The sequence below is a fragment of the Centrocercus urophasianus genome, unplaced genomic scaffold (assembly GCF_019232065.1).
Source record: "Centrocercus urophasianus isolate 14NV4802_14NV808 unplaced genomic scaffold, USGS_Curo_1.0 seq_41, whole genome shotgun sequence".
NCBI classification, from domain to species: Eukaryota; Metazoa; Chordata; class Aves; order Galliformes; family Phasianidae; genus Centrocercus; species Centrocercus urophasianus.
This window is the reverse complement of record NW_024884989.1, coordinates 2919833-2941648: the sequence shown is the minus strand read 5'-3', so window position 1 is coordinate 2941648 and position 21816 is coordinate 2919833. Positions and strand designations below refer to the sequence as shown.

The window sequence follows — 21816 nt, the reverse complement described above, 5'->3', positions numbered from 1 at the left end:
GTTAAGTGGCAACACAAGAAGGTTCCAGCAAAGTGATCAGCTCACATCCTCGAGGAAAGCTGGAGAGTTGCTGGGGGCCGAGGTGCGGGACGCGCTCCTGGCACCCGGGGAATGTCACGGAGGGAGGGAGTGAGCCCCTCTGCCAGCGGGTCCTGCGGGGTCAGTCGAGGCCGGAGCTCACGAGGAGGGGCGGCCGGGCGCGGGGCAGTGCCGGGCACCTGTGCTGCGCCGTAACGTGCCCGAGGCGCAGCGGCAGCTCCCGATCCGGCGCCGCGTTTTGCTCGATCTGCGAGTGCCGGCCCCGCCGAAGAAGGAGGGAGGGAGGCAGCGGGGGAAGGAGGAGCTCAGCCTCCTCGGGGAGGCCGGCCCGCTCCCGCCCCTCAGCTGGGAGCCCGCAGCAGAGCCGCCGCAAACTTCAGAGCCGAGCCGAAGCGGCGCAGCGCGGAGTCGGGTATGGGGTAACCGCTCCGTTCCGCTCCGCCCTGCGCTGCCCGCCATGTAGGCGAGCCCACGGGGGCTGGGCGCATCGCTCCGCACCGCTCCCGCGCAGCGTTCGGCCCTGGGCCGGGGGTCGCGGCGGGGGGACCATGCGGAGCGCCCCGACCGCCGGGCTCCTGCCGCTGCTCCTGGGGCTGCGGCTGCTGCTGGGCGGCGGCGCCGAGGCGCAGTACTCCAGCGACCTGTGCAACTGGAAGGGGAGGTGAGGCCAGGGGGAGAAAGCCGGGGCTGCCCCGCGTCCCCTCATCTCGGGGAGAAACCGGGGGCGATAACAAAAGGGCGAAAGCGGGATGCCCGGCCGGGTGAGGGGAGGGGGTGGCATGAGGCGGGAGCGGGGTGGCTCTGCTCCGCTCCGCTCTCCGTCCCTGCGAGGCAGCACTGGAACGGCCGGGACAGGGCAGGGCTGGAGAGACCGGGGCAGGCTCCCTTCTGCCTAGCAGCGCCGTGGGCTGAGGACGATGATGATGAGGAGGAGGGCGGTGCCACTTTCCCGAGGAGAGATTTATCCCCTCGACCGTCTTCCCGGGGCTGTCCCGCTTTCCCCAGGGATGCGATCGGCGCTGAGATGCGCGGTTCCTCGGGATGCGCTGCACCTGCGGGCCGCTCCGCCGCTCAGCGCGCTGCTCACCGCCCCGCACCGCCGCCGCTCCCGGCCCCGCAGCAGCGCCGTCCCGGCGGGTCCTGGAAGCTGCCCGCTCCGTCCCGAGAGCGCTGGGCTGCCGCAGCCCGCTCCGATCTGTTCTAATTGCCCTGAATAAGGAACGACGTCGGTTCTCAAACGTTTATCTCCCGAATTATCTCTCCTTTAATTGCTCGTAATAAGTTCAGCGTGTGCGGTTGGGTCTGTTCATGGTTTTAAAAAGCTCCTCTGCTAAAAGGCGAGCACTGCTGGATCTGGCTTTGTGTCGGCTTGAAGAGAATTGCTTGGGGAGTCAGAAATGTTGGCTCGCTGCTCTGCTGAGGTCTGAATTTCTGTAAAATAAAAGTTGGGCCAGCTCGTGTCAGGAAGGTATTTTGGAGTAGGGAGAATTCAAAGTGGGGAAACAGCTGGGCTGACTCGCAGCGTAACAACTTCCTATCTGTGGCTGTCTGGAGGCTGATGCCTCTATTTACTTCTTTTCTAAACTTTTTTGGACTCCTGACAACTGATGTGTCGTTAATCCCTGTGAAGCCACTTGAAGGCGAGTCCGTTCGATATGGGCCAAACCTATTAGTCCTCTGGCAAATAATGATTGCATTATTTTCCTTTTCCGGCCTCCCTGCTCTGAAAGCTGTACCTGTTTTCATCCCTAAGCATTCCAGCTGTGTGCATCTTCTGGGTGGACAGCTGTCCCCACAGAGCGCATGGGGAGGGGATGGAGCAGGCCTGGCTGTCTCTGGCCTCACTGGTAGCATGCAGGTGTCACCAGAAATGCTGCTGGTCCTAAGGTGTTAACTGGCACCTGATTTGTCCTAAAGGACTAGCAGTTAGGAAGGATGAAGGTACTCTGATGTGCCAATAAGTACTCTCTAATTAAGTATTTCAGTGTGGATACTTAATAGCTACGTAGGTCAGAAAGGATTTTCTATTGTGGAATGTAGTGTTTTGAAGTCATTGGGTGGTTTGTGTTATATTTTGTCCGTAACTTTGAAAAGCCTATGAACTTGGATACCAAAATTGAGTCTTTCTTCTTGCTGAGAAGTTCTAGGTTGGCTTGTGTGGGCAGACTGAGAGCCTAGTGATCTTCTACAGTAAACCTGAAGGCTTTTTCTCACCTTTATATACATCTATATTAGAAATGATGAAAACAGAATCTATTTGGTATGATTTTTTTCCCCACCAGTTTGTGAAGCGACCAGCCCATATCCCTGAGTACTGTGAGGAGCTGTGCTGGGATTCCTATGCATATCCCTCATGCTTCCAGGGGAATGTGATGCAATGTACAGTGTGACACCTGCAATTTAAGTACACTCAGTAGGCCACAGCAGCATCCTAATAAAGAGCTTAATACAGAGCTTCCAGGAGAGCACTGTCCAGAAAGCAAGCAGAAACTTTGCTGTGGTGTGTGCCTGGTTATTACTCTTGCTGTAGCTTCAGGTTTTCTTGCTGCAGTGACTTCACAATGTTTTGGGCAAAACCACCCCACTGACATGCTGAGAATATGCTGCTCTGACCTTATTGATGCAGTCTGGAAGAGTGAGAATTCAGCTGTGATGTGGCAGATTACACCCATTGGTCTTACCTACCCTCTGCATCAGGGAAGTCTTGATGTTGTCATCCTTAATTATCTAATTATCCCCTAAATTAGGATCTGAAGTTCTCTGCCTTCACTGAAGGGTGCTGAGAGGATGTTGGTACTTTGAGTAACTCTTCAGAGCACCTGAAATAGAAGTAGATAGTGCCAGTCCTGTCATCCCTTTTTTCTTCTGAATAGCACCTGTTGCATATTGCAGCATAATTGCTTACTGCACCATAGATCTTTCAAGGCAGACACGGGGCAGGGCTGAAACCAGAAAGGGAGTGAGGAGACCAGTGCGGTGATTCAGGATGTTCTCATGGATTGGTATGAGGAAGCAGTGCTTGTTGTAGATGGAAGTCCCAATAAACTGCAGAGATCTGAAGGAGATGATGGATGGCTCATCCGTCACTGTAACCGTGAGTCTGCTCCCATATCTGCCTGCTGTGAATTTAAAAGCAACAAAAACATGATGAACCTGGGGGGAAAAAAAATAGAAAAGATAGACCTGCTTTATTGTATGGAATGGACCTTTATTTCAGGGTATAAGTGGCCAGCGAGAGCTAAGCGTGGCATTAAACAAGCTTGATGTGGTGATATGTCATTTTGACTGCAAGCAAAGTGACAGGTCTGACTGGATGATGGTGGTTGCTGTTAAGTAACACTGGTGTGTATTTTGAAATCTGCTTAACTTCTGAGTCACCCTTTATTACAGGGCTTAATGTGTACAGGTACTTGTGCTTGATGTGTCTGTCCAATGGCATCACTCTTGCCTGTGGGATATAATTGGCTTTCAGAAGATAATTTCAGAGTCCGCCCTGTTTTGTTTTATTTTGTTTGAGCAGCGTGATTGTTTGAATGTTGAGGCTTTTTTTTTTTCCTCTGGCAGAAATTCAGTGCCTCAGTGCTGGTAGGATCACTTGCAACAGCAGTTTCAGTGCATGAGTTCAGAGTTTTGCCCCATGCACCTTCCCTCTGTTTAAACACTGAGGTTTAGGAGTGGAAGTTGCCAGTATAAGGCCTACAGATCCTATGTAGCTTGTTTTGATGTCCCGAGAAGGAACAAGTGATGCATGAGGGCTCTTCTGTTTTGTTGTGTTTTTTTTTGCAGTGGAATAAACTTCACACTATTTAGTTTTACTTATTCACTGCTTGCAAGAAAACAGACTTCTGTGTTTTCTGTTGAGTGGCATCACGCTCTTGCTGTGGTGAAAGCTGATTTTGTGGACCAGATGTGGATTTAGAGTCAACTTGAAATGTCCCACTGAAAGTTAAGTTTCCTGAACGTGTCAAGCACTACTGAAATTGGAGGGCAAGAGACCAGAGGTCAAAAACTTGTCCCTCGATTCTCCTCCTCTGTGTTCTTGATGTGGCTTTCAAGATCATTCAGAAGCACATGTTTGCAGGCATATTATTAATAAATATGACTTTTTGTCCTGAGCTTCCTCGTGTAACCTCTATCAAGTGGGTCACACAGACACTCACAATAATGAGTCACATCAACAGTAAATGCAAACCATATGTTGGTTCGCATGCGTGTTTTTCACCCCCCCTTTCCATCCTTCCCCCCCCATTTTACAAACAGTTTCTTGTTACTTTCTAAATGCTTGAATTTTAACCCCGTTCAGCACGTGAATGCATCTTTGGGGTGAAGAGCTGTCAATTCGGAGGTTTCTGTTGAGAAACCAGAGATTGATGTCATTACTTGCACTATTTTAAAACACATTCTGTCTTTGCCACAGATTTCCTGTGTACCCTTAGACAAGTTGTTTCATCCTTTTTACATATTTTCCTTTCTTGGTTAATCTGGTAAACAGGAGTTTCTCCAAAGCGCTGAGCAGCAGATCGGGGAGCTGCATTCAGGGCCTCATTGTGGGTGGTGCTCTATGGGCGCAGAATAAAAGATGCTTATATTTGGGAGCTGGGTTGGAGCAGATCCTAAGGCCCCCAGCCCCACTCCTGCTGTGGGCTGCCCGGGGCCCAGCCATGTCCTGTGGTACCTCCAGGCTTGGGCACCACAGCTCCGTGTGCACAGCAGCGCCAGGGCCTCGCCGCCCTCTGAGTGAAGAATATCATCTCAAAATCTCATATAAATTCACCTCTTTTTGTTGAAAGCTGTTCCTCTTTTCCTATCAGCACACTCCCTAATACAGAGCCCTCGCCAGCTTTCCTTTAGGCCTTCAAGTACCGGAGCCCCTCTTTAAGTACTGGTAAATCTTAGTGCTTGAAGTCTGGGTAAAGAACGTGTGCAGGGTTGGCCCAGTAGCAGTGACGTGCAGCAAGAGCTGCTCAGAGCCATTCCTGCTTCAGGCCTGGGCAAGCAGGCTGTAGGATTTACTACAGGTTTCCCTTCAGCCTGGGCATCCCGCAGGCCTGGGATCCCTGTGTTGCTCCGGTCCCATCTCTGTGATTACTGCCCTCAAAATGACTGCTGGGGTGTTTGTTTTCTTGCCCCGGTGCTGGGCAAGGAGTGGTGATGTCCCACTGTCCCAGCAGCACTAACTGGCCCCTTTGAGCACCCATAGCTCAGAGCTTTTGGAGTTAAGCAGTGAAAGGTTTAACCTCATGTTGGGGGAAGTAGGGGAGCTTACTTCTGTGCTTCCTAGCTATGAATAAGGAGTGGGGGGAGGTCTTTTTTCCCCACCTCCTATTTTGGAGACTGGGGTGGGAGTATCAGCAGCACCAGAGCATCCCTTTGCTCCAGCTCGCGGGGCGAGCTTGGCTTCCCTCCCAGTTTCAGATCCATTGGGAATACAGACTTGGAAGAGGAACAAAGTACTCACAGAAAGGTGGGGTCAGATCTGTGAGGCTGGAAACTGTGCTGGTGTGAGCCACCGGGAAGGGAGCTGCAGTGTACGTGTTTCACTGGTGTGCGCCCAGTCATTTGCCACAGCTCAGCTGATGGGCAGTAATCGAGGCTGTAGTAATTTAGCTGTGTTTGATCATGTGCTTATATCCTACTAAATGTTGAAGTCGATTATTAGTGGTTTGACTTTTTCTTTTAGAAGACGATTTGAAAATTGTCCTTTAATATTAAGATGAATGCTTCTGGCAGCTGCCGAGCTGGCTGGGCTAACACTCAGCCCTACAGTAGATTTCCTGCGCTTGTTGATGTGGCTCTTTGAAGGTTTGAGGTTATGACATTTGCTTTACTAGCTCTGTCATTTGTCTAACTTTCTCTTTCTTTCCTCCCTCAGTGGCTTAACTCACGAGTCTCACAAGAAGGATGTTGAACAGGTCTACCTCCGCTGTTCCGAAGGCTCCATAGAGTGGATGTATCCCACGGGAGCTCTCATAGTCAACCTGCGACCCAACACTTCACCCGCCTCCTACAAACATTTGACTGTTTGCATAAAGCCCTTCAAGGACTCTGCAGGAGCAAATATTTATTTGGAAAAAACTGGAGAATTGAAACTCTTGGTCCGAGATGGAGAGCGCAGCCCCAGCAAGGTGTACTGCTTTGGCTATGAGCAGGGGGGGCTGTTTGTCGAGGCCACCCCCCAGCAGGACATTAGCAGGAAGATTACAGGCTTCCAGTACGAATTGATGAGCAGGGGGATTGCATCTGATTTGCACACAGTTTCTGGTGAGTTCTGGGATATTGGTCGTGTTTTCACGTATTGTATTGGATGCAGAACAGATGGTAGAGAGAGTGAGTGGGAAAGTGGTTGGCTCTGAATTTCATGTGCTTTTAAGGGCATGTTTTATAAACGGGCTATTGCGGAAGAATAGATATATATATTTTTAATTCCTTGTTGTTGTTTTTTGGAAGCTGGTAGCACAGGCTGAACTCCAAATTATTTGTTAAGGGCTACATTGTGAATGGTTCTCCCCTTACAGGCCTGGGGTGAATCACAGGAACTGGCTTTACCCTGCAATGAACTCCAGTGTGAACTGGGCTTCCGAGCCTTGCTGCAGCAGTTGGCTAACCGCTTTTTTTAATCAGTTTTTAAAGCCCCACTGTATGTTTTGAATAACAAACATTTAAACGAGGAGGAACTCCTTTTCTGTCTTTTTTTTTTTTTTTTTCCTCTACAACTACTGCTCCTTGCTGACCCAATTATTTTTTTCGTCTCTGGTGTGCTCCTTCCTCAGCTCTTCTAGTTCACTCTCTGGAGCATTGCTGTGCAGCCTCCAGCAGGCTGATGCTGTGTGCAAATGGTGCCAATGCTGTCCTCTCTCTCACCCACTCTGCAAATCAGGTTCTGCAGGGAGGAGTTTTATACCAACAAAAGTTTGTAGGAAGGGGGAATGCACGAAAGAATTTATGAGCCTTAAAAGTCCGATACCCCAGAGACATTCAAGGCCAGGTTGGATGGAATCTGGTGGTTGGCAACCAGCACATGGCAGATGGACATGGATGTCCTCTCCAACCTGAGCCATTCTGTGATTTCACTTGAGAACAAAAGCTGTAGGTGTAACCTAATTGTGCTAATCAAGTAGACAGTTTGAGAAGAAGAATAATTGATGGAGGATGACGGGGAAGGGGAATTCTTTTCAGATAGGTGGTGTCTGATTCTCTTCCATGCAGAATTGCCTCTAGGTTTTTATCCCTGATTCCTGGAAGGGGAGAAGCCCAGTGCAACCTGAGCAGCAGCAGATGGAGGACAGTGTGTCCCAAAAGTCAGCCCAAGGAGCAGAGCGTAGGCTGCTGAGGGTGGGCAGCACGATGCTTTGTGCTGTGGCTGAGATGCCACTTGATACACAGCGGTGTGGTTGATGAGGCTGTCGCTGTATTTCCAGGCCGTGTGTCTCCCATCCTGTTTTGGGTAGATGACTGAACAGCTTGAGTCCCATTCTCTTCCACAACAGGACCCTGGATTAATGCATTTGTGCATTCTTGTTGCTCTGCTGCCATGCAGATGTTGGCTGCTCAGATCTTTTCCACAGATCTTCTTCCGATGCTGAAAACAGTTCCTAACAGCCAGATAGCAGCAGGCTGAGGGCTAATGCAGTAACCCTGATAGCTGACAGATGGCGTGTTTGCCATGAAAACAAAAAAATGCAAATATTCACATATTTAAGCTGCTTTCTTTGCTCCTGCTCTGCGTGCAACTTGCAGGGCAGTATTGAGGGCTGTGCGTTGCAAGGAGACTTCACCACTTCTGCACTTTACAAGAGCTGCAAAGAGGTCTGGCACCAACTGCAGAGCTGCTTTCCCTGTAAGATCATTTCTTCAAAGATGAATATGCTGTGCAGAATGCTAGCTATGTAGTAAAATTCCATCGCAGAAGACATTAAAGACATTGTTTGATCAGTTATTTGGAGAATGTTCCCAGAGTCAGTGCTCCTTTCTTTGTGAGGACGCAGATGCAGGCAGGCCAGCAAGAAGCAAGTCACACTTTACCAAGAAAAGTCAAGATACGATTTTTTTTTTCCCAAAGAAAAGTTGAAATTGTTTTTGCATATGCATAAAAATAGTACAAGAGAAAGAGTGCTCATCCCCTCCCTTAATTTGCACGTGGATATGATTTCTTCTGAGCTTTGTACAGTTGCACGTGCTCGCCATCTCAGAACAAGCCGCACTGTTCTCAGAATTCAGTGCTCTTCACTCCACGTAAAATCTTGGGTATTTTTCTTCAGAGACTTTCAGCAGTCAGACTGAGGGCTGAATCTGACTACAGCCTTCCTCTCTGATAGGCACATTAAACCGCTTTTTCTAGGACTGCTGTGTTTTCAGCTCTGACAGACGCTGGTTGACTCTCAGCACTGTTACAAAACAATGCAGGAGGCTTATCTGCTTCACACTCCAAGTGTCCTGTTTGGACAGAAGAAGTGTTTTAATAGTTCATCAGCAGAGCCTTCAAGGCAAACGAGGGACCTCTATTGTATTTTAAATGATTTCTTCTGCTTTTTTTTGGATTCTATTGCTAGGGAGGGGTGATGGGGGGTGAAAACACGATGGAAATGCCATACATGACTCTTTCCACTACTCAGTCAGATGAGCACTTTTATTCTCCTATAAATATCTATATGTCTGGGGAAACTGCCAAATAGCTTGCGAGGCTTCTATGGAGCAATGCATTCGGGACCCCTTGCAGCCTGTGGACCTTTTTTCTTCTGTAGCTGCTTCTGCTTTTAGTGTGAAAACTCCAAATAAATGCTCTTTGCCGATCAGTCTGTTTGGGGAGGAAGTCTGCTGCAGTCAGAGGTGGGCTCTTCGTGGTTGGGTGCCTGAAGCTTTGGTGCTTGTGCTTTGGTCATAAAAGACCCAGGTGTGGGGCTTGGTGATCCAGCCCTTTCCTTGTGCAATAGCTATTCCAGCAATCACTCGCAATTTCTCTCGACTTTCCCTCAACGGTGTGTTTGTTTCCTGGTGATAATTATTGTACTCTGCCCTTGAGTTTACTCTCTCTTCCTAACTTGGCATCCCGGCTCTGATTAAAGAGTGTAAGTCATCTGTTTAATACTTTAATGACCTGTTGTGTCCTCAGAGTCCTGACATTGCAGGGCGCATCAACAAATCAGCGATGCTTGGCAGGGTGCCTGTGGTTTAATTAGAAAACCTCAAGTTTTATTAGTTTGCAGCCATTCTTTCCCACTTAATCAGAGTCTTGCAAATAATTCAGCAGAAAACACACACAGGTTCTGAATAAGCCTTTCCCTTTTCTCGGGAAGGTTGAAAGACACAGCAAATTGCTACGATTTTCCAAATTTGGGGAGCTTGGCTCTGAGTTTGCCTTACCACATGCTCTAAAGTTTTCCCTAATTGGGGGAAATACGTATTGTACACTGATATGCTTTAATCCAGATTTCTGAAATCTGGCACAGGATGGTTTTTAGTCCGGTGGTGACCAGTGAAAAAATGCATTTCACATCGTTGGGAATTAGCAGTCCCATGGAAGGGTCAGCTTCACCATTCTGGCATCCCGATGGCCGTGTTCTCCCTGATACCCAAGGCCATGGGTGGTTGAAATGGTTTCATTTTCAGATCAGGTTTTGGGTTGGACCCCCCAATTGTAATTCGCACCCGTGCAGATGGGTGCAGATGGGCCATTGACTTCAGCCGGTGCTTTCAGTGGCTCTGAAGCCCAGCAGAGGAACTGAGGCAATGCGACATTTTGGCCCAAGGCCATCGAGAAGCTGCAGAACTCGTTTAGGTTGTTGAGTTCTGTTGATTCTCATCTCTTCTGCTGGGCTGAAATACTCCGCGGCTGTTATACTGGCAGGTAGATGGAGTTTTTGCCAGGAGTGTTGTTCAGCTCCCAGCAGTGTTCTGAGAGCGGTGATCCACCCAAACTGCCTGGTCTGGGTCTGCGGGGATCAAATTCCTATGGAAAGGGCGAAGGTCTCTTGAGAGTCATTTGCTTTTCCTGTTCTTCAGCTGCTCCTCTACCGACCTGAAACAGGGCTCTGTACGTTTGGCCAAGCGCTGGAGGACCGAAGGACCTTTACTTGCTCCCTGAGTTCAGTATTTCAGGAATATGGCATCCAAGCTCTGGATCCATTTTTACACAAGCATAATTTGCCTTTCCCATTATGCGCTCGTGGGGTTATCTATAATTTGATTGTTAGGGCTCAGGAGGTAAATTGAAAGCACTTTCATTACCCACCCACTTTTGTGTAGTAAAGAAGTCAAACTTTAACAAAAATGGCCCTTTATCTTGATGGCATCTCCCCACTTAGAGCAGGTTCTAGTAACTGTTTGATATGTTTTCCTTATTAATGCTGGGTACCTGGCTGAGAATATTAATAGATAGGAGGTCCTGTGCTGAAATGGGTATCTGAAAAACAAAAGCAGAACTGGATAAATCCAGTTAACTAATGAAGGACAGTATTCAGCTATTTCCTGTAAGCTATTAATTCACTGGCCTGAGAAAACAGACTGGAAATTAAGAATGCTTATTGGTATCTGGGCTATGATTAAGAGCTTAAGAGCAAAGCTTTTTGGGTTTCTTCCTGGGTGAAATGATTTTGAAGCGCAGTTCTGATACATGGGCAGCACATGTGCTCCACTCAAACCCTCTTACACTGAACAGGGCTGATGCTTTCAGGAATCAGTGGGCCTCAATAAGGCGAAACTGTTGAACTGAGAAGTCTTCAACCACCAGTAAAATAAAACGGGAAGGATGCCCTAATTTAATCTCTCCTTCCCCAAGCAAATGAGTTTGACAGCAGTCTCCTGTGGCCCCGCTTGCCCTTTGATGTTGCCAGGGCAGGAGCTGGTTCTGCAGTGGGCAGACGAGGTGACAATGGAGCAGCAATGATAAATACACAGCTGCAGGGGACAGGCTGTAAGAAAATAGCTTATTTTTGCTAGACTGGCCACGAATGCCGTTAGCTTATTTCCCAACTCAGTGGGCAGTCAAAACCAATAAGCAGTCAGGTGAATTGTGCGGGCAGCTGGGGCTCTGCTTTGCGCTGACCTTTATGTATTGCAGGAGATGGTCCCCACCACCAGGTCTGCAATCCAGCCGAGTTGCTTGGCAGTCTTTAATAATGCTCTGTGCTTGCTCGGCGAAAGTGTTTAGCTTGCTAATTCCTGAGGCTGTAGTTATAGAGGGGATGGGGGAGCTGCATTCCTCCTCCTGTCCCTCCACCTTCCTGGAGGAGTAAGAAACTTAGGTCAGAATTTGCCTGCGCTGGGGGCTCGATTTGCAGGGTGGAAAATCTCTTTAGCTGTAATCTGTTGTAGAAGCCAGAAAGCATTCACTGTAATGTTACGTGGGTACCTGGAAGCTGCCCTGGGCCCAAAGCTGTGACTTGTTAAATATGCATGGGGAGCCTGGCTGGGTTTTCCAGTGCTTTAACCCATCCCCAGGATCGTCTGTGTGTGCAGGATGGAGCTCTGCCCCAGTGGGGCTGTCAGGAGATTTACACCAATGTAGTCAAGGTCTAAGTGGAAGTGAGAAATGGAAGGCAAAGAAAAGGAAAAATTCTGTGTAGGACAGGTCAGTGATCTGAGGATGACAAGAAAAGAGGGGAAAAAAAAAAAGAATGCATATATCTTAAAGCTTTTCCTGTTACAAATATAGAACCTGAAGTAAGTTTTTGTGGGGCTCACAGAGCAGTGGTATCACATCCATCACCTCCCTGCGTGGGGCTGAGCCCGCTATGAGAATGTGCTGACCCGGTAAACCTGGGTTTAAAGCGCCACTCACTGTGTTCCTTCAGAGCTCTCCTGTGTACCAGAAAGAATCCGCTTTCTAGAAACAGGCAGAAGGGCCGGTGTGGATGTGAATGCAAAAGTGCTTTTTTTTTTTAAAGAATCACTTAATCTTTGATCTGCCATTACCCCGCTCTCAGGGTTTAACTTTAACCAGCCACTAGTTACTTAATTCTATCCTGCTCCCCCTAGGAGGCATTAATGGCCAGGAGAGGTGGGGATGGGGAGAGGGCTGCATTGTGCTGCTGGCACAGCTCAGCCCATGGGTGCTGACTGCAGTGCTCTGGCAGGGAAATGGGAGACAATGCCGTGTAACTTCTCATCTCCTGCCCTTGCACACTGTCTGAACGGAGTGTTTTGTTAGCTGTCTGTCACAGACCAAACCAAACAAGACATCAGAACTTCCCTTCTAACTTTGTTTTCCTCGATCTGGTGAGCGCGTGCTTTTACAAGGCTCTGGAACAGCATTTTCTTTAGAAGAAAAAAATATTTTCGCAGTGAATTTCAGGAGGGGATGATGAGCCAAGCCATAAATCTTTGTTGTTTTTCAGTCAGGAGAAATATTTGCTCTGTCTTGTGCTGCTGGGGGGTGCCAGGGCTTCATGGAGGTGCAGTGCTGCAGCTGTGGGGCAGGAGCAGAAAGAACCCGGACCCAGGTCCCGCAGCCCTCGGAGGATCTCTGACCCACAGCATCTCAGCCCCATCCTTGTGCCTGCCCAGAGCTTCCTATTCCTGGTCCTTGGTGGAGCAGCAGGGGTTCGAGAAAGGAGAAAGGAATCCTCTCGGGGACAAACAAATTGATTTTATTTTTTAATGGCTTTATGTTGGTGTCTTGTGGGCATACAGCAGAAGTTCCCAGCAGTCACTTGCTGTCTGCTTTTCTATTTAATTGCAGGGAGAGAGAGAGAAAGCAAAGAAATGGCAGGTGGTTACTGAGGCTGCTCACACAGGAGCACGTGAGAGTGTAATTGCTTCTTGTTTGCTGGGCTCTATTTGCTGGTGCAATTTGAACAGGGGGAATTAAACCAAAGATTTGGTTTACTCAGTACAGCTATTTGGATGTGATACGCTGCAGGCTTGACTGTAACTGAGGGGTTTTATAGGACTGGTGATGCAAGGGGTAAATGCAGGAGCTCAGCTAGGTGCTGACCTCGCTACTGCTGCACTAATTTTGTCCCAGTGAGGCTCTGCCATGAGTTTTTCTCCATCAGCACCAAGCCTGGAGCCCAGCTCCACACTGGGAACGAGTGGGGAGAGACCAGAAGGCAGCAATGGAGGCTGAGCAATGGTTGCATGTGGCAGGAGGGGCAACAGAGAAGGGAGAAGGTGTTGGGGACACGCAGTAGGCAGCCCAGAGGAGATGGGGCAGCAAGAGGCATTGTGAAGTTATGACACTTCTTGGGATTTCTCCTGGGTTGGAGCCACTTGTGCTGGGAGGTAGAGTTTAATAGCGTCTGGTGATGCTTGAATAAAATCTGCTGTGCAATTTCTTTTGTTTCTTTCCTTTTTTTTTTCCCCGCCTTTCAACAAATGGCTGTTTGTGTTTCTAGCTGACCTTTCAGCTCATTTGTCAGAATGGGTGCTGCATCTTGGAACAGCAGAAAAGCATTGACTCTGCAGTGCAACCCCAGAGAACCCTTACATGCTCCAGAGATGCTGAGCCAAGTTTCATTTTGAAAGCTGTTGCAAATGCAGCTTGCCTGGTACCAAATCTCTCCCTCAAACTGTTTACATAAATAGTCTTCCTTGGTACTTAGGACTTTAATACCTTCTTGGAAGACATTTCTGTGAAAAGATAAATTTCTGGTTTATGGGCTCTTGTCTTGACGTTTCTCAGAATGTGAAGGTCATCACATCTCTGCTGGTGAGGTTTACAGTGTGCTTTTTTTATTCTGTGCAGGAAGGATGTGGTATTAACTCAATTCTCTTGGCACAGTCCGTGCCACAGCATGTGAAAGTCTGCATTTCATTAAACTTATTTGCAGGTTTAAACAGTTCTTGGTCAGTGGTTTCTATTTTCCAAGTTACTTCTGGAAACCTGTACGTATGTGCACATTGAACCTAATGTTGGAAATGAGGTAAGGCAAGGGGCTGGAGGAGGACATTTTTTTTCTGAAGATATAAAATAACCAAGATCCCTGCTTCAGACACAGAAATTAGAGGTGGCTCTCCACTGCAGCATCATTGCTTTGGATCAGCTGTTGAATCACCATCTTGTTCTGTACCAAATATTGGCTGAATTGTGGTGGTAGAGGGAGGGAGACACTTGAGGTTTTTTCGCTTAGCACAGAGCTCAGATTAACCTAAAACAGATATGGTTAATAATGGAGATGGTTCTTTCTGCCTTCAGGAAAGCACTGAACTGGTTCTGTACATTATTCATAGCATCAACCTTTTGGTTTAAGGAGCACAATCCTTCCTGACCCCATATGATGGCCATCGAGCTGAGGGGCTGGGATCAGCACAAGCCCAAATGTTGGGTTTGCTCCCCAGCTTGGCATTTTCCTACTGACACGCTAGGAAAAGTGCAGTGCTTGCAGAAAAGCATGTAATCCTATCCCATGCAAAGAACAGGAAAGCCTTGTAAAACAAAAGAGTGATGAGAGAGCTCCTCTGTGTGTTGTGACTGGGTGTCCGTGACTTCCAGCCCAGCTGCTCGGTGTCATCCGGCCGCGTTTTCCCCTTGTGTGTGGCTGCAGGTATTGTGTTAAGCACAGGTGTGCTGGATGTAGCTCTGCTGGTTTGAGCTCCATTTTATATTTAAGAAGAGGCATTGACATGCAGATGTGTTGATGTAGCTTGGAGTGGTGTTTCACTGTGGGAGTTGTTTGGAGGTTGAAAGTTATTCTGGCTTTCTCTGGAAGAGCTTTGTGAGGGGGTAGGAAAGCTGGAGGTACACTTAGGAAGATGATTAGTCAGGGCTGGGCGAACCAGCGGTTGCCAAATAAATTTTGTGACAGGAAAGCTGTCCTTTCAAAAAGCAAGCCTAGGCGAACTTGAAAAGTAAGAATTAAAAGAATTTATTCAGCTTTTTAATTAGTGGAAGTAGGATCACGGCAAGATCTTTTCTTTTTTTTTTTTTTTGTGCTCATATGATGTTTTGCCCTTAAGCCCTTGCGCCCAGGCTGCATGCAGCAGTTGGTTGAGCCATAGTCATTTCTGCTGAGGGCTCAGAAATAGGACTGAGAAATGCAGCATCACTGGAGAAACCACATTTCTATTTTTACCATCTGCTCCCGGAAGCCAGCGCTCTGCGTTTCCAGGAAGGACACTCATCCTATGATGCCCTTTCCAGTATGGCTGCAATTACAGAGCTGCCAGCAAGAGTTTGAAGGGTGTGGGTGGGTACTTTTTGTTCAGCCTGAACCAGTGCTGATGTCGGGCTGGCAGCTTTCATCTTGGAGGCTGAGGTGCTGCAATGCTGGCTGGCTTGGTTTAAAGCAGCCTGGTCTGCAACAAAACCCCCAAACCGCTTTGAATGCCTTCTGCTGAGCTTACCAACAAGAGGAAGGGATGCCTGTTTTAATCAACTGATTAAAACCTAAGGGCTAACAGAGTGCTTCAGCCCTACTTGGGCCTCCTCAGGAGCTACTGGGATGTCTGATTGCTCTTCAAAGAGTTATTCAGAAATACAAATGCATGGCACGAGAAAATGAAGTGCTGATGAAGCAGCTGTGTGCCTTCCTCCTCCACATCTCCACCCCACCACACGCGTGTACGAGCTGAATGAAACCGAAGGGTATTCCTCAGTAAGGTGGTTTTCTGCAATTACTTTGCAGTCAATATTTTCACTTCTGCTTGAAGGTTGTCTCTCTTCCTGTGTCTGCTGTCAGAGCGATGATGATGTTCAGCAGAGCCCAGCTGGAGCCGTGGGGTGGATGGGGAAGGGTTGATGGAGGTGAGGAAATAGAGCTCTGGGATGGGGTGTGAGGACCTGCAGAGAGGTTCATCCATTCTTCTTGATGGCATGTTAAGGAAACGTAGGACAGGCTGAGAACTCCTCTTCCTCATTGGTTGGAAGCCGGTTTTGGGTAAGCTGAGGTTGGTCAGGCTCTTGTGTGGCTGCTGAAGCGAAGGTTTCAAGGGAAGATCAGACCTATCTGTGTGATTTCTATGATGTCTGCATCATGGGTCACAACGGATGGGTCCTGCAGGGAACTGTTGTCCTAAACCACAATGATGTCCCTTTGAATAACCCTCACCTCCCTCTTCCAAAGGATAGAAGAGTTTTATGGTGCCCCAAACCAAAAGGGATGTGTGCCCTTGGAAAGGGCACCACTGACCCGCAGCCCTTGAAGTGGTGAGGAGACCCAAGCTAAACTGCAGCACAAAAGGTGCCCTTAAATCCACCCCCAGGGTAGGAAGCGGCTGTCTTCAGCCATCTCAGCTCTTTGGCACTGGCCTCGCTGGGGACCACCTGGAGTTCTATGCCCTCCTTTGGGCCACGTCTGCCCCATTCGGAGCGTTTCAGCCTCCCTATAGAGCAGATCAGCAGCGTGCTCAACAAAGCTGTTGGCCAACAAGTGCAGTCTATTGTTAGCATCGCTGCGTCCTCCTCGGTAACATCAGGTTCAGAGGGCAAATCGCTCAAAGCAGCTGGGACATGACTGCTGGCTCGTGAGGAATGATGTAATTACATCTCCCTCTGCGGGGAGGTGAATAGAGAGGCCTTTGGAGGCACCGGGCCGCGGGGTGGAGGGAGAGGGCTGCCTCAGGTTACTTCAGGTCAGGATACTGTCAAAATCCATCAAAGGCATTCCCAGGAGAGTCGGCAGCCGACGTGCACAATGCAGGCTTTATGCCACAAGCGGTGCGGTTGAGTTATAGGCATCTGGGCTTTAGAGGGCTTCAATAAAACGTTGCTTTTCTCTCTTTTTTTTTTTTTTCTTTTTTTTTTTTCCTACTTCCCCTGCTGCTGTGTGAATCGAGGCTCTTTGGCTTACTGAGTCTCAAGGAATTAGTGCAGCTGACGGTGGTGGTGTTGCTGCAATTTCGGAGCTGTGCTTTGGGACATGAGAACCTGGGCAGACCTCGAGCTGCCCCCAGGGAGTCGGGCGCTGGGGAAACACAGCCTCTTGTTTGGCAACTGGGCCCTTTGCTTGGAAAATGAACGTCTTCACCTGCTGTGCATGAGTGAAATGTTGGTTTTCCCTTTTATTTTTTTTTTTTCCCCTTCAGCTTTGATACAAGTAAGGGTGCTTCCTCTTTCAGCCTGGAAGTGTACACATGGTTCTGACCTACTGATAGAGGAAAACACCTGCTGCCCAGGGCAGATTGGTGCTGAAGGGCACCCCAAATGACAAAGCTGTGGCATAAACACGTGGATTCTTTCATGGCTGTAATCCAAAAGAAAGCATAAGCACTGTCTCCTTCTTAAGATTTTATTTATGGGACTGCACAGGAATGAAGCTTTAGTTGTAGCCAGTGCATGTTATTTGCTTTTTAATGGTCCATTTACCTCAGCAATAATCCTTCACAACTCACTTTCCATCTGTGCTTGGATAGCCAGTTTTTGCCACTTGCAGGATGTATTTGATACTCTGTGAATGCAGATGTGGGAGCTGTTCCACAGAAGAGGATTTCTGTTCTTCATCTGTCTGGTATTGCAGCGATGGGTGGTGGTAAATGGTTGTTAAATGAGCTTGCATGCCACCAAGCTGCTGTGAGTCAGCATGGATCTGAAGCAGGCTGTAAGTAATGATCTAGTGTGAGCAATACTGAGCGCTTTTAATTTCCTTCTGCATTTAAAAAGGATGCAGGATTTTGCCTTGAGTCTGCAATTAAAATGATTTTGTTCCACGTATATGCGTACACTTGCTCATTTGACATATTACAGTGTCAGACTATTTAAATTGGTGGAACCACTTATTTTCTTTTTCATCTTTAATGCAGTTGCTTGTGTTGCACTCATTTGGAGAACAAAAATGGCTTAGTCATTCTGTTTTTTTCGATTTTCTGGGTTGGACAAACTACAGAGATGTCTGGTCTAAAGAAGACTGTTTTCACTCAGAGAAGCCCAGGATGCCTTTTCGTTATTAGATCTTTGCAGAGCAAAATATCTGAAATCTGGCATTAAAAATCCAGCTGTGTTTTTTGTGGATGTCCATCAGTTGCGTTTTTAGAACTTCTGTTCGTGTCAAAATGCTGTAGGATTCCCAGAGCTTTTTGGGTCACCTCCGTTTGGGGGACGTAAGCCAGGACCTGATGTGGGCAGAGGGAGGCTGGGGAATGGGGTGGGATGGGTTTGTTGGGTGCCACTGTGGGATGTGATGTGATTTAGGGTTTTCTGTCAGATGAAACTTGGATGTTTGGTTTAGCCACTAATCAAAGTCTCTTGAGTCTAAAAATTAGCATAGTTTTAGACTGGCATTATTGTAGTATTCCAGTTGTGTCCAGGCTTTGGCTGGCTTTGTACTTCTCATGATATTAAACAGTTTCTAAAGTTTTTTGAAAAAGAGATGCAGTGGTATGTGGGAGCGTGGGGGAAAGAAGGCCAGCGAGGGCTGGATTGTTTCTAAAAGGCCCGAAGGCATCCAGGTTCTACTCAATAGAAATACTCAGATGATCCAGATGCTTTAACAAAACTATTTTGCCTATTCCTAGCCTCTTCTTTTAGAGCTTCTTAACCTTTCTGAATAATTCCTTCAAATATCTCCGCACAGAAATGTGCGCTTTCTATTCTCTTTAATCCTATTAAGCAGCATGTTACACTGTGTATTAATCATCTGACTGGAGTAAATCTGGTGGATTGGATTCAATAATCCTTCTTTCTGGATCACCGCCTTTCCGGGACCTTGGAAAGAATCCGAGCTTTGCCCTGTCTTACGCCACAGATCGTCTTGTGCTGCGTGCTGGGGAAGGCTGATGGCTGAGCACTGCTTAGGAGAATTTCGAGGTACTTTGTGCAATGGATGAACTCCTCCAGAAGGCTGACAGCACTGAGAGGAAGGGTGTGACAGCTGCAGGATCCGGCAGCCAAGTGCTTTCAGATGTCGAGGTTCAAGCTCACATTTTTTGGGGAGGTGTGTAGGAGAGGTGAAGCTTCAGCTTCGGGTTTGGTTTGATGTAGTTTCAATGCTTTGCCCAGTCTGCAGCGTGAGCCCTGCTCTCCTGCAGCTTCCCACCTGCGTGGATCAGGGCAGAGCAGCTCAATGGGTGTTCATTTTTCTGGCCTTCAGAACGACTTCGAGTGGGCTGGGATCCCTGAGCCTCCAGTGGAAAGACTTAATTAGCATCCCTAGGCAGGGCAGACCCTGATAGTAAGCAAATTCCTGAACTCAGTGGGGCATTATGGAAACATCTGTACTGCAACTACAGCACCTTCTCCTCAGAAATAGCTGGCTGAGTACAAAGAGGAGCCACATTCTTGCATTGATTAGATTAGTGCAGATATCCAAATGTTTCCAGCAGTACAGGAAATGGTCTTTGTACTGCTTGAGCTCTACCAGATACAGGCTCAAGTTTCCGCTTTGCCTTGACGCCCTCAAACACATGCGCTGGTTTTTCTCTCCCTTCTTTGCCTCCCCCACTCTGTAACCTCCTGGAACTTTGATGTGGTGATAGACTAAATGGCTTGTGAAATAGCCCAACAACACTTGATAGAAATTGTAAGAAAGAAGCTTTGCCATCAGCCTTTAAAAGGCACATGATCTTCAAAGCGCTTTCAAGAGCTTTGAATTCGCAGCAGATCTCTCTGCAAATGCACCCGGTATCAAAACACATTTTGCATAAGAGCAGTGAGTGTGTGGGGTGTTTGCTGGATAACACATCCCAGCAGGAGCGTTAAAGAGATCCATATTCCTACTTAATTACAAAAATCTCTTGGGGGTGGGGTTGGCCTGCATTTCTCTCAGCGTTGTTGATGCCTGTCAGATCTTTGGATCTGACAAAGATCCCTTGCTCCCCCCAAGCAGATTTTGGTTCATTTCAAACCAGCTGTTTATTTCCAATCCTGTGGTCCTGTGCTAACTCTGCCCCTTTCTCTCCAGCTCCATGCCGACCGTGCAGTGACACAGAGGTCCTCTTGGCCGTCTGCACTAGTGATTTTGGTGAGTTATTGTTTCCCTCCACCTTTGTTGTCCCTCTTGATTATGGCATCTGTCACCAAACCTCCATGAAAAGTGACAAATACCCACTCAAATTTGGCAAACCCCACTGGTGATAAATGCTGTAAATCCAAAGGGGTGGGGTGCACGTGAGGATGACCTCAAAATGCTCACCTACTTCCCCAGGGTGGGCAGAGCATGGTGGAAGCAGAAGTTTGAAGACCTTCTGGGTACCTCTACTTGCTGCTCTAAAATGGGCTGCTGACAAAAGACCAAAAGTTTCAATAATTCTCTGCTTCCCTTTTAAAAGAGGAAATCAGTACTAGCTGGTATCAGTACTAGCTGGTATCTGTGATGGCTGCAGAACAGAAAGTACATTGTCAGAGCTCTAAGCATGTAACTTGCTGTTATAAATCTTTGTTGCATTCCGTACTGTTTTTCTGATGCAGTTATTTTTGTGCTTGAATTTAATACGTGGGTGCCTTTCCCAGACAGGTTGCAAACATGACTTGTAACAAACACAAATGTGTGCTGGAGGTTACTAACACAAACTCAACTCTAGAAATAGCAAGGAACCAAACCCAGGGCTGCTGTAGTGAGATCACTCGCCTTTGAGCTGCCTGGTTACTGGGGGCTGAGTTTGGACCCCATTATTCCAATGGGGGTTTGGGGAAACCCTTCCTCACATCCTTTCTGTGTTCCCAGTGATCAGAGGCTCCATTCAAGATGTAACGAACGAGGCAGAAGAGCAAGAATCCGTGATTCATGTCGGCATCAACAAACTGTACAGGCAGAAGAGCAAAGTCTTTCAACTCACGGGGGAGAGTGGGAACTGGCGAGGACAAATAAAGACCCTGCTGGAGTGTGGGGTGAGACCAGGAGATGGAGACTTTCTCTTCACAGGACGCATGCACTTTGGGGAAGCCAGGTTAGGCTGTGCCCCTCGATTTAAGGACTTCCAAAGGATGTACAAAGAAGCAAAAGACAAAGGGCTAAATCCATGTGAAATTGGCCCAGATTGAAACCCCCTGTTTGGCTGAAGGTCACTTTTAGCTTTGGGCAGGGAATATTTCCTGGCCTCGGTGAATACTCTGAACAGTAACTGAGAGCATGGCCAGATCTGGAGTGCAGGCTGAGACCTTGCAGGACACATCTGCAGCCTGTGATGCTGTTAGACTCATGGAAGCAACAGAGGTACGAGCTCAGAAGGCTGCCAAGCAAGCAAGGCTGGATTTTTAACCAATCTTGTCCTTATGAATTAAGTTATTATATTTTTTTAGTGACTTCTGTAGGAAAACAAACCAAGAAAACTTCCATGTCTTAATAAAAACCCAAATGAAAACCAACATGCCTTTGTATCTTTTTAATACTAATTTTTGAAAATGTCTTAAGCTGATGTAGCATTTGGTATGGTGTATTCTGTATAAATGGCCGAGAATGTGATAGAGCACAGCAAACCATCTTAACGTGGCTGCTTTGTAAAAAGCTTGGTGTACAATTCAAAGTTGTTTCTTATGACAGAAATTTATGGAGCCAAACTCGTGTGTGTGTTCTTTTTTTATTTGAAAGAATGTACAATCACCGCCTGCAATTTTTCGGCCAGGCTGGCAAATTCTTTCCATTCCAGAGAAATAAAGGTCCCTGGATTTGACACGTGCTGTTTAAAATCTTTATTTTTCCTTCTCCGTAAAGCTGATCTCGGTGACTCCAGATGTGCTCGTAGATCAGTTTCTGGGCTGCTCGCTTATTTTGTGGCTTCTCTGAGCAGAAGCAGAGTTCCTGTGAGGCATCGGGAACCGCAGTGTTTTTCAAAGGGGAAGCAGGACCTATTTTGGGAGAATTTTAGACACGTGGCCAGGCAGGACTCTTAAATGTGCTCTCTGCTGCCTGTGGGGTTATTTTGGGAACACCTCTAAGAGCCAGGCTGGCCCTTGGTGCTCGCTTGATGCTT

General features: G+C 47.7%; 1 protein-coding gene across 1 annotated transcript; it reads left to right on the top strand.

The window, feature by feature from the left end:
- The first annotated feature begins 572 nt into the window (after positions 1-572).
- On the top strand, positions 573-21516 carry METRNL (meteorin like, glial cell differentiation regulator). Its single transcript, XM_042833378.1, has 4 exons — positions 573-700; positions 5912-6300; positions 19809-19868; positions 20571-21516. The coding sequence occupies exons 1-4, from the start codon at positions 588-590 to the stop codon at positions 20885-20887; spliced, it is 879 nt and encodes a 292-aa protein (XP_042689312.1). The 5' UTR covers positions 573-587; the 3' UTR covers positions 20888-21516.
- The last annotated feature ends 300 nt before the right edge of the window (positions 21517-21816 follow it).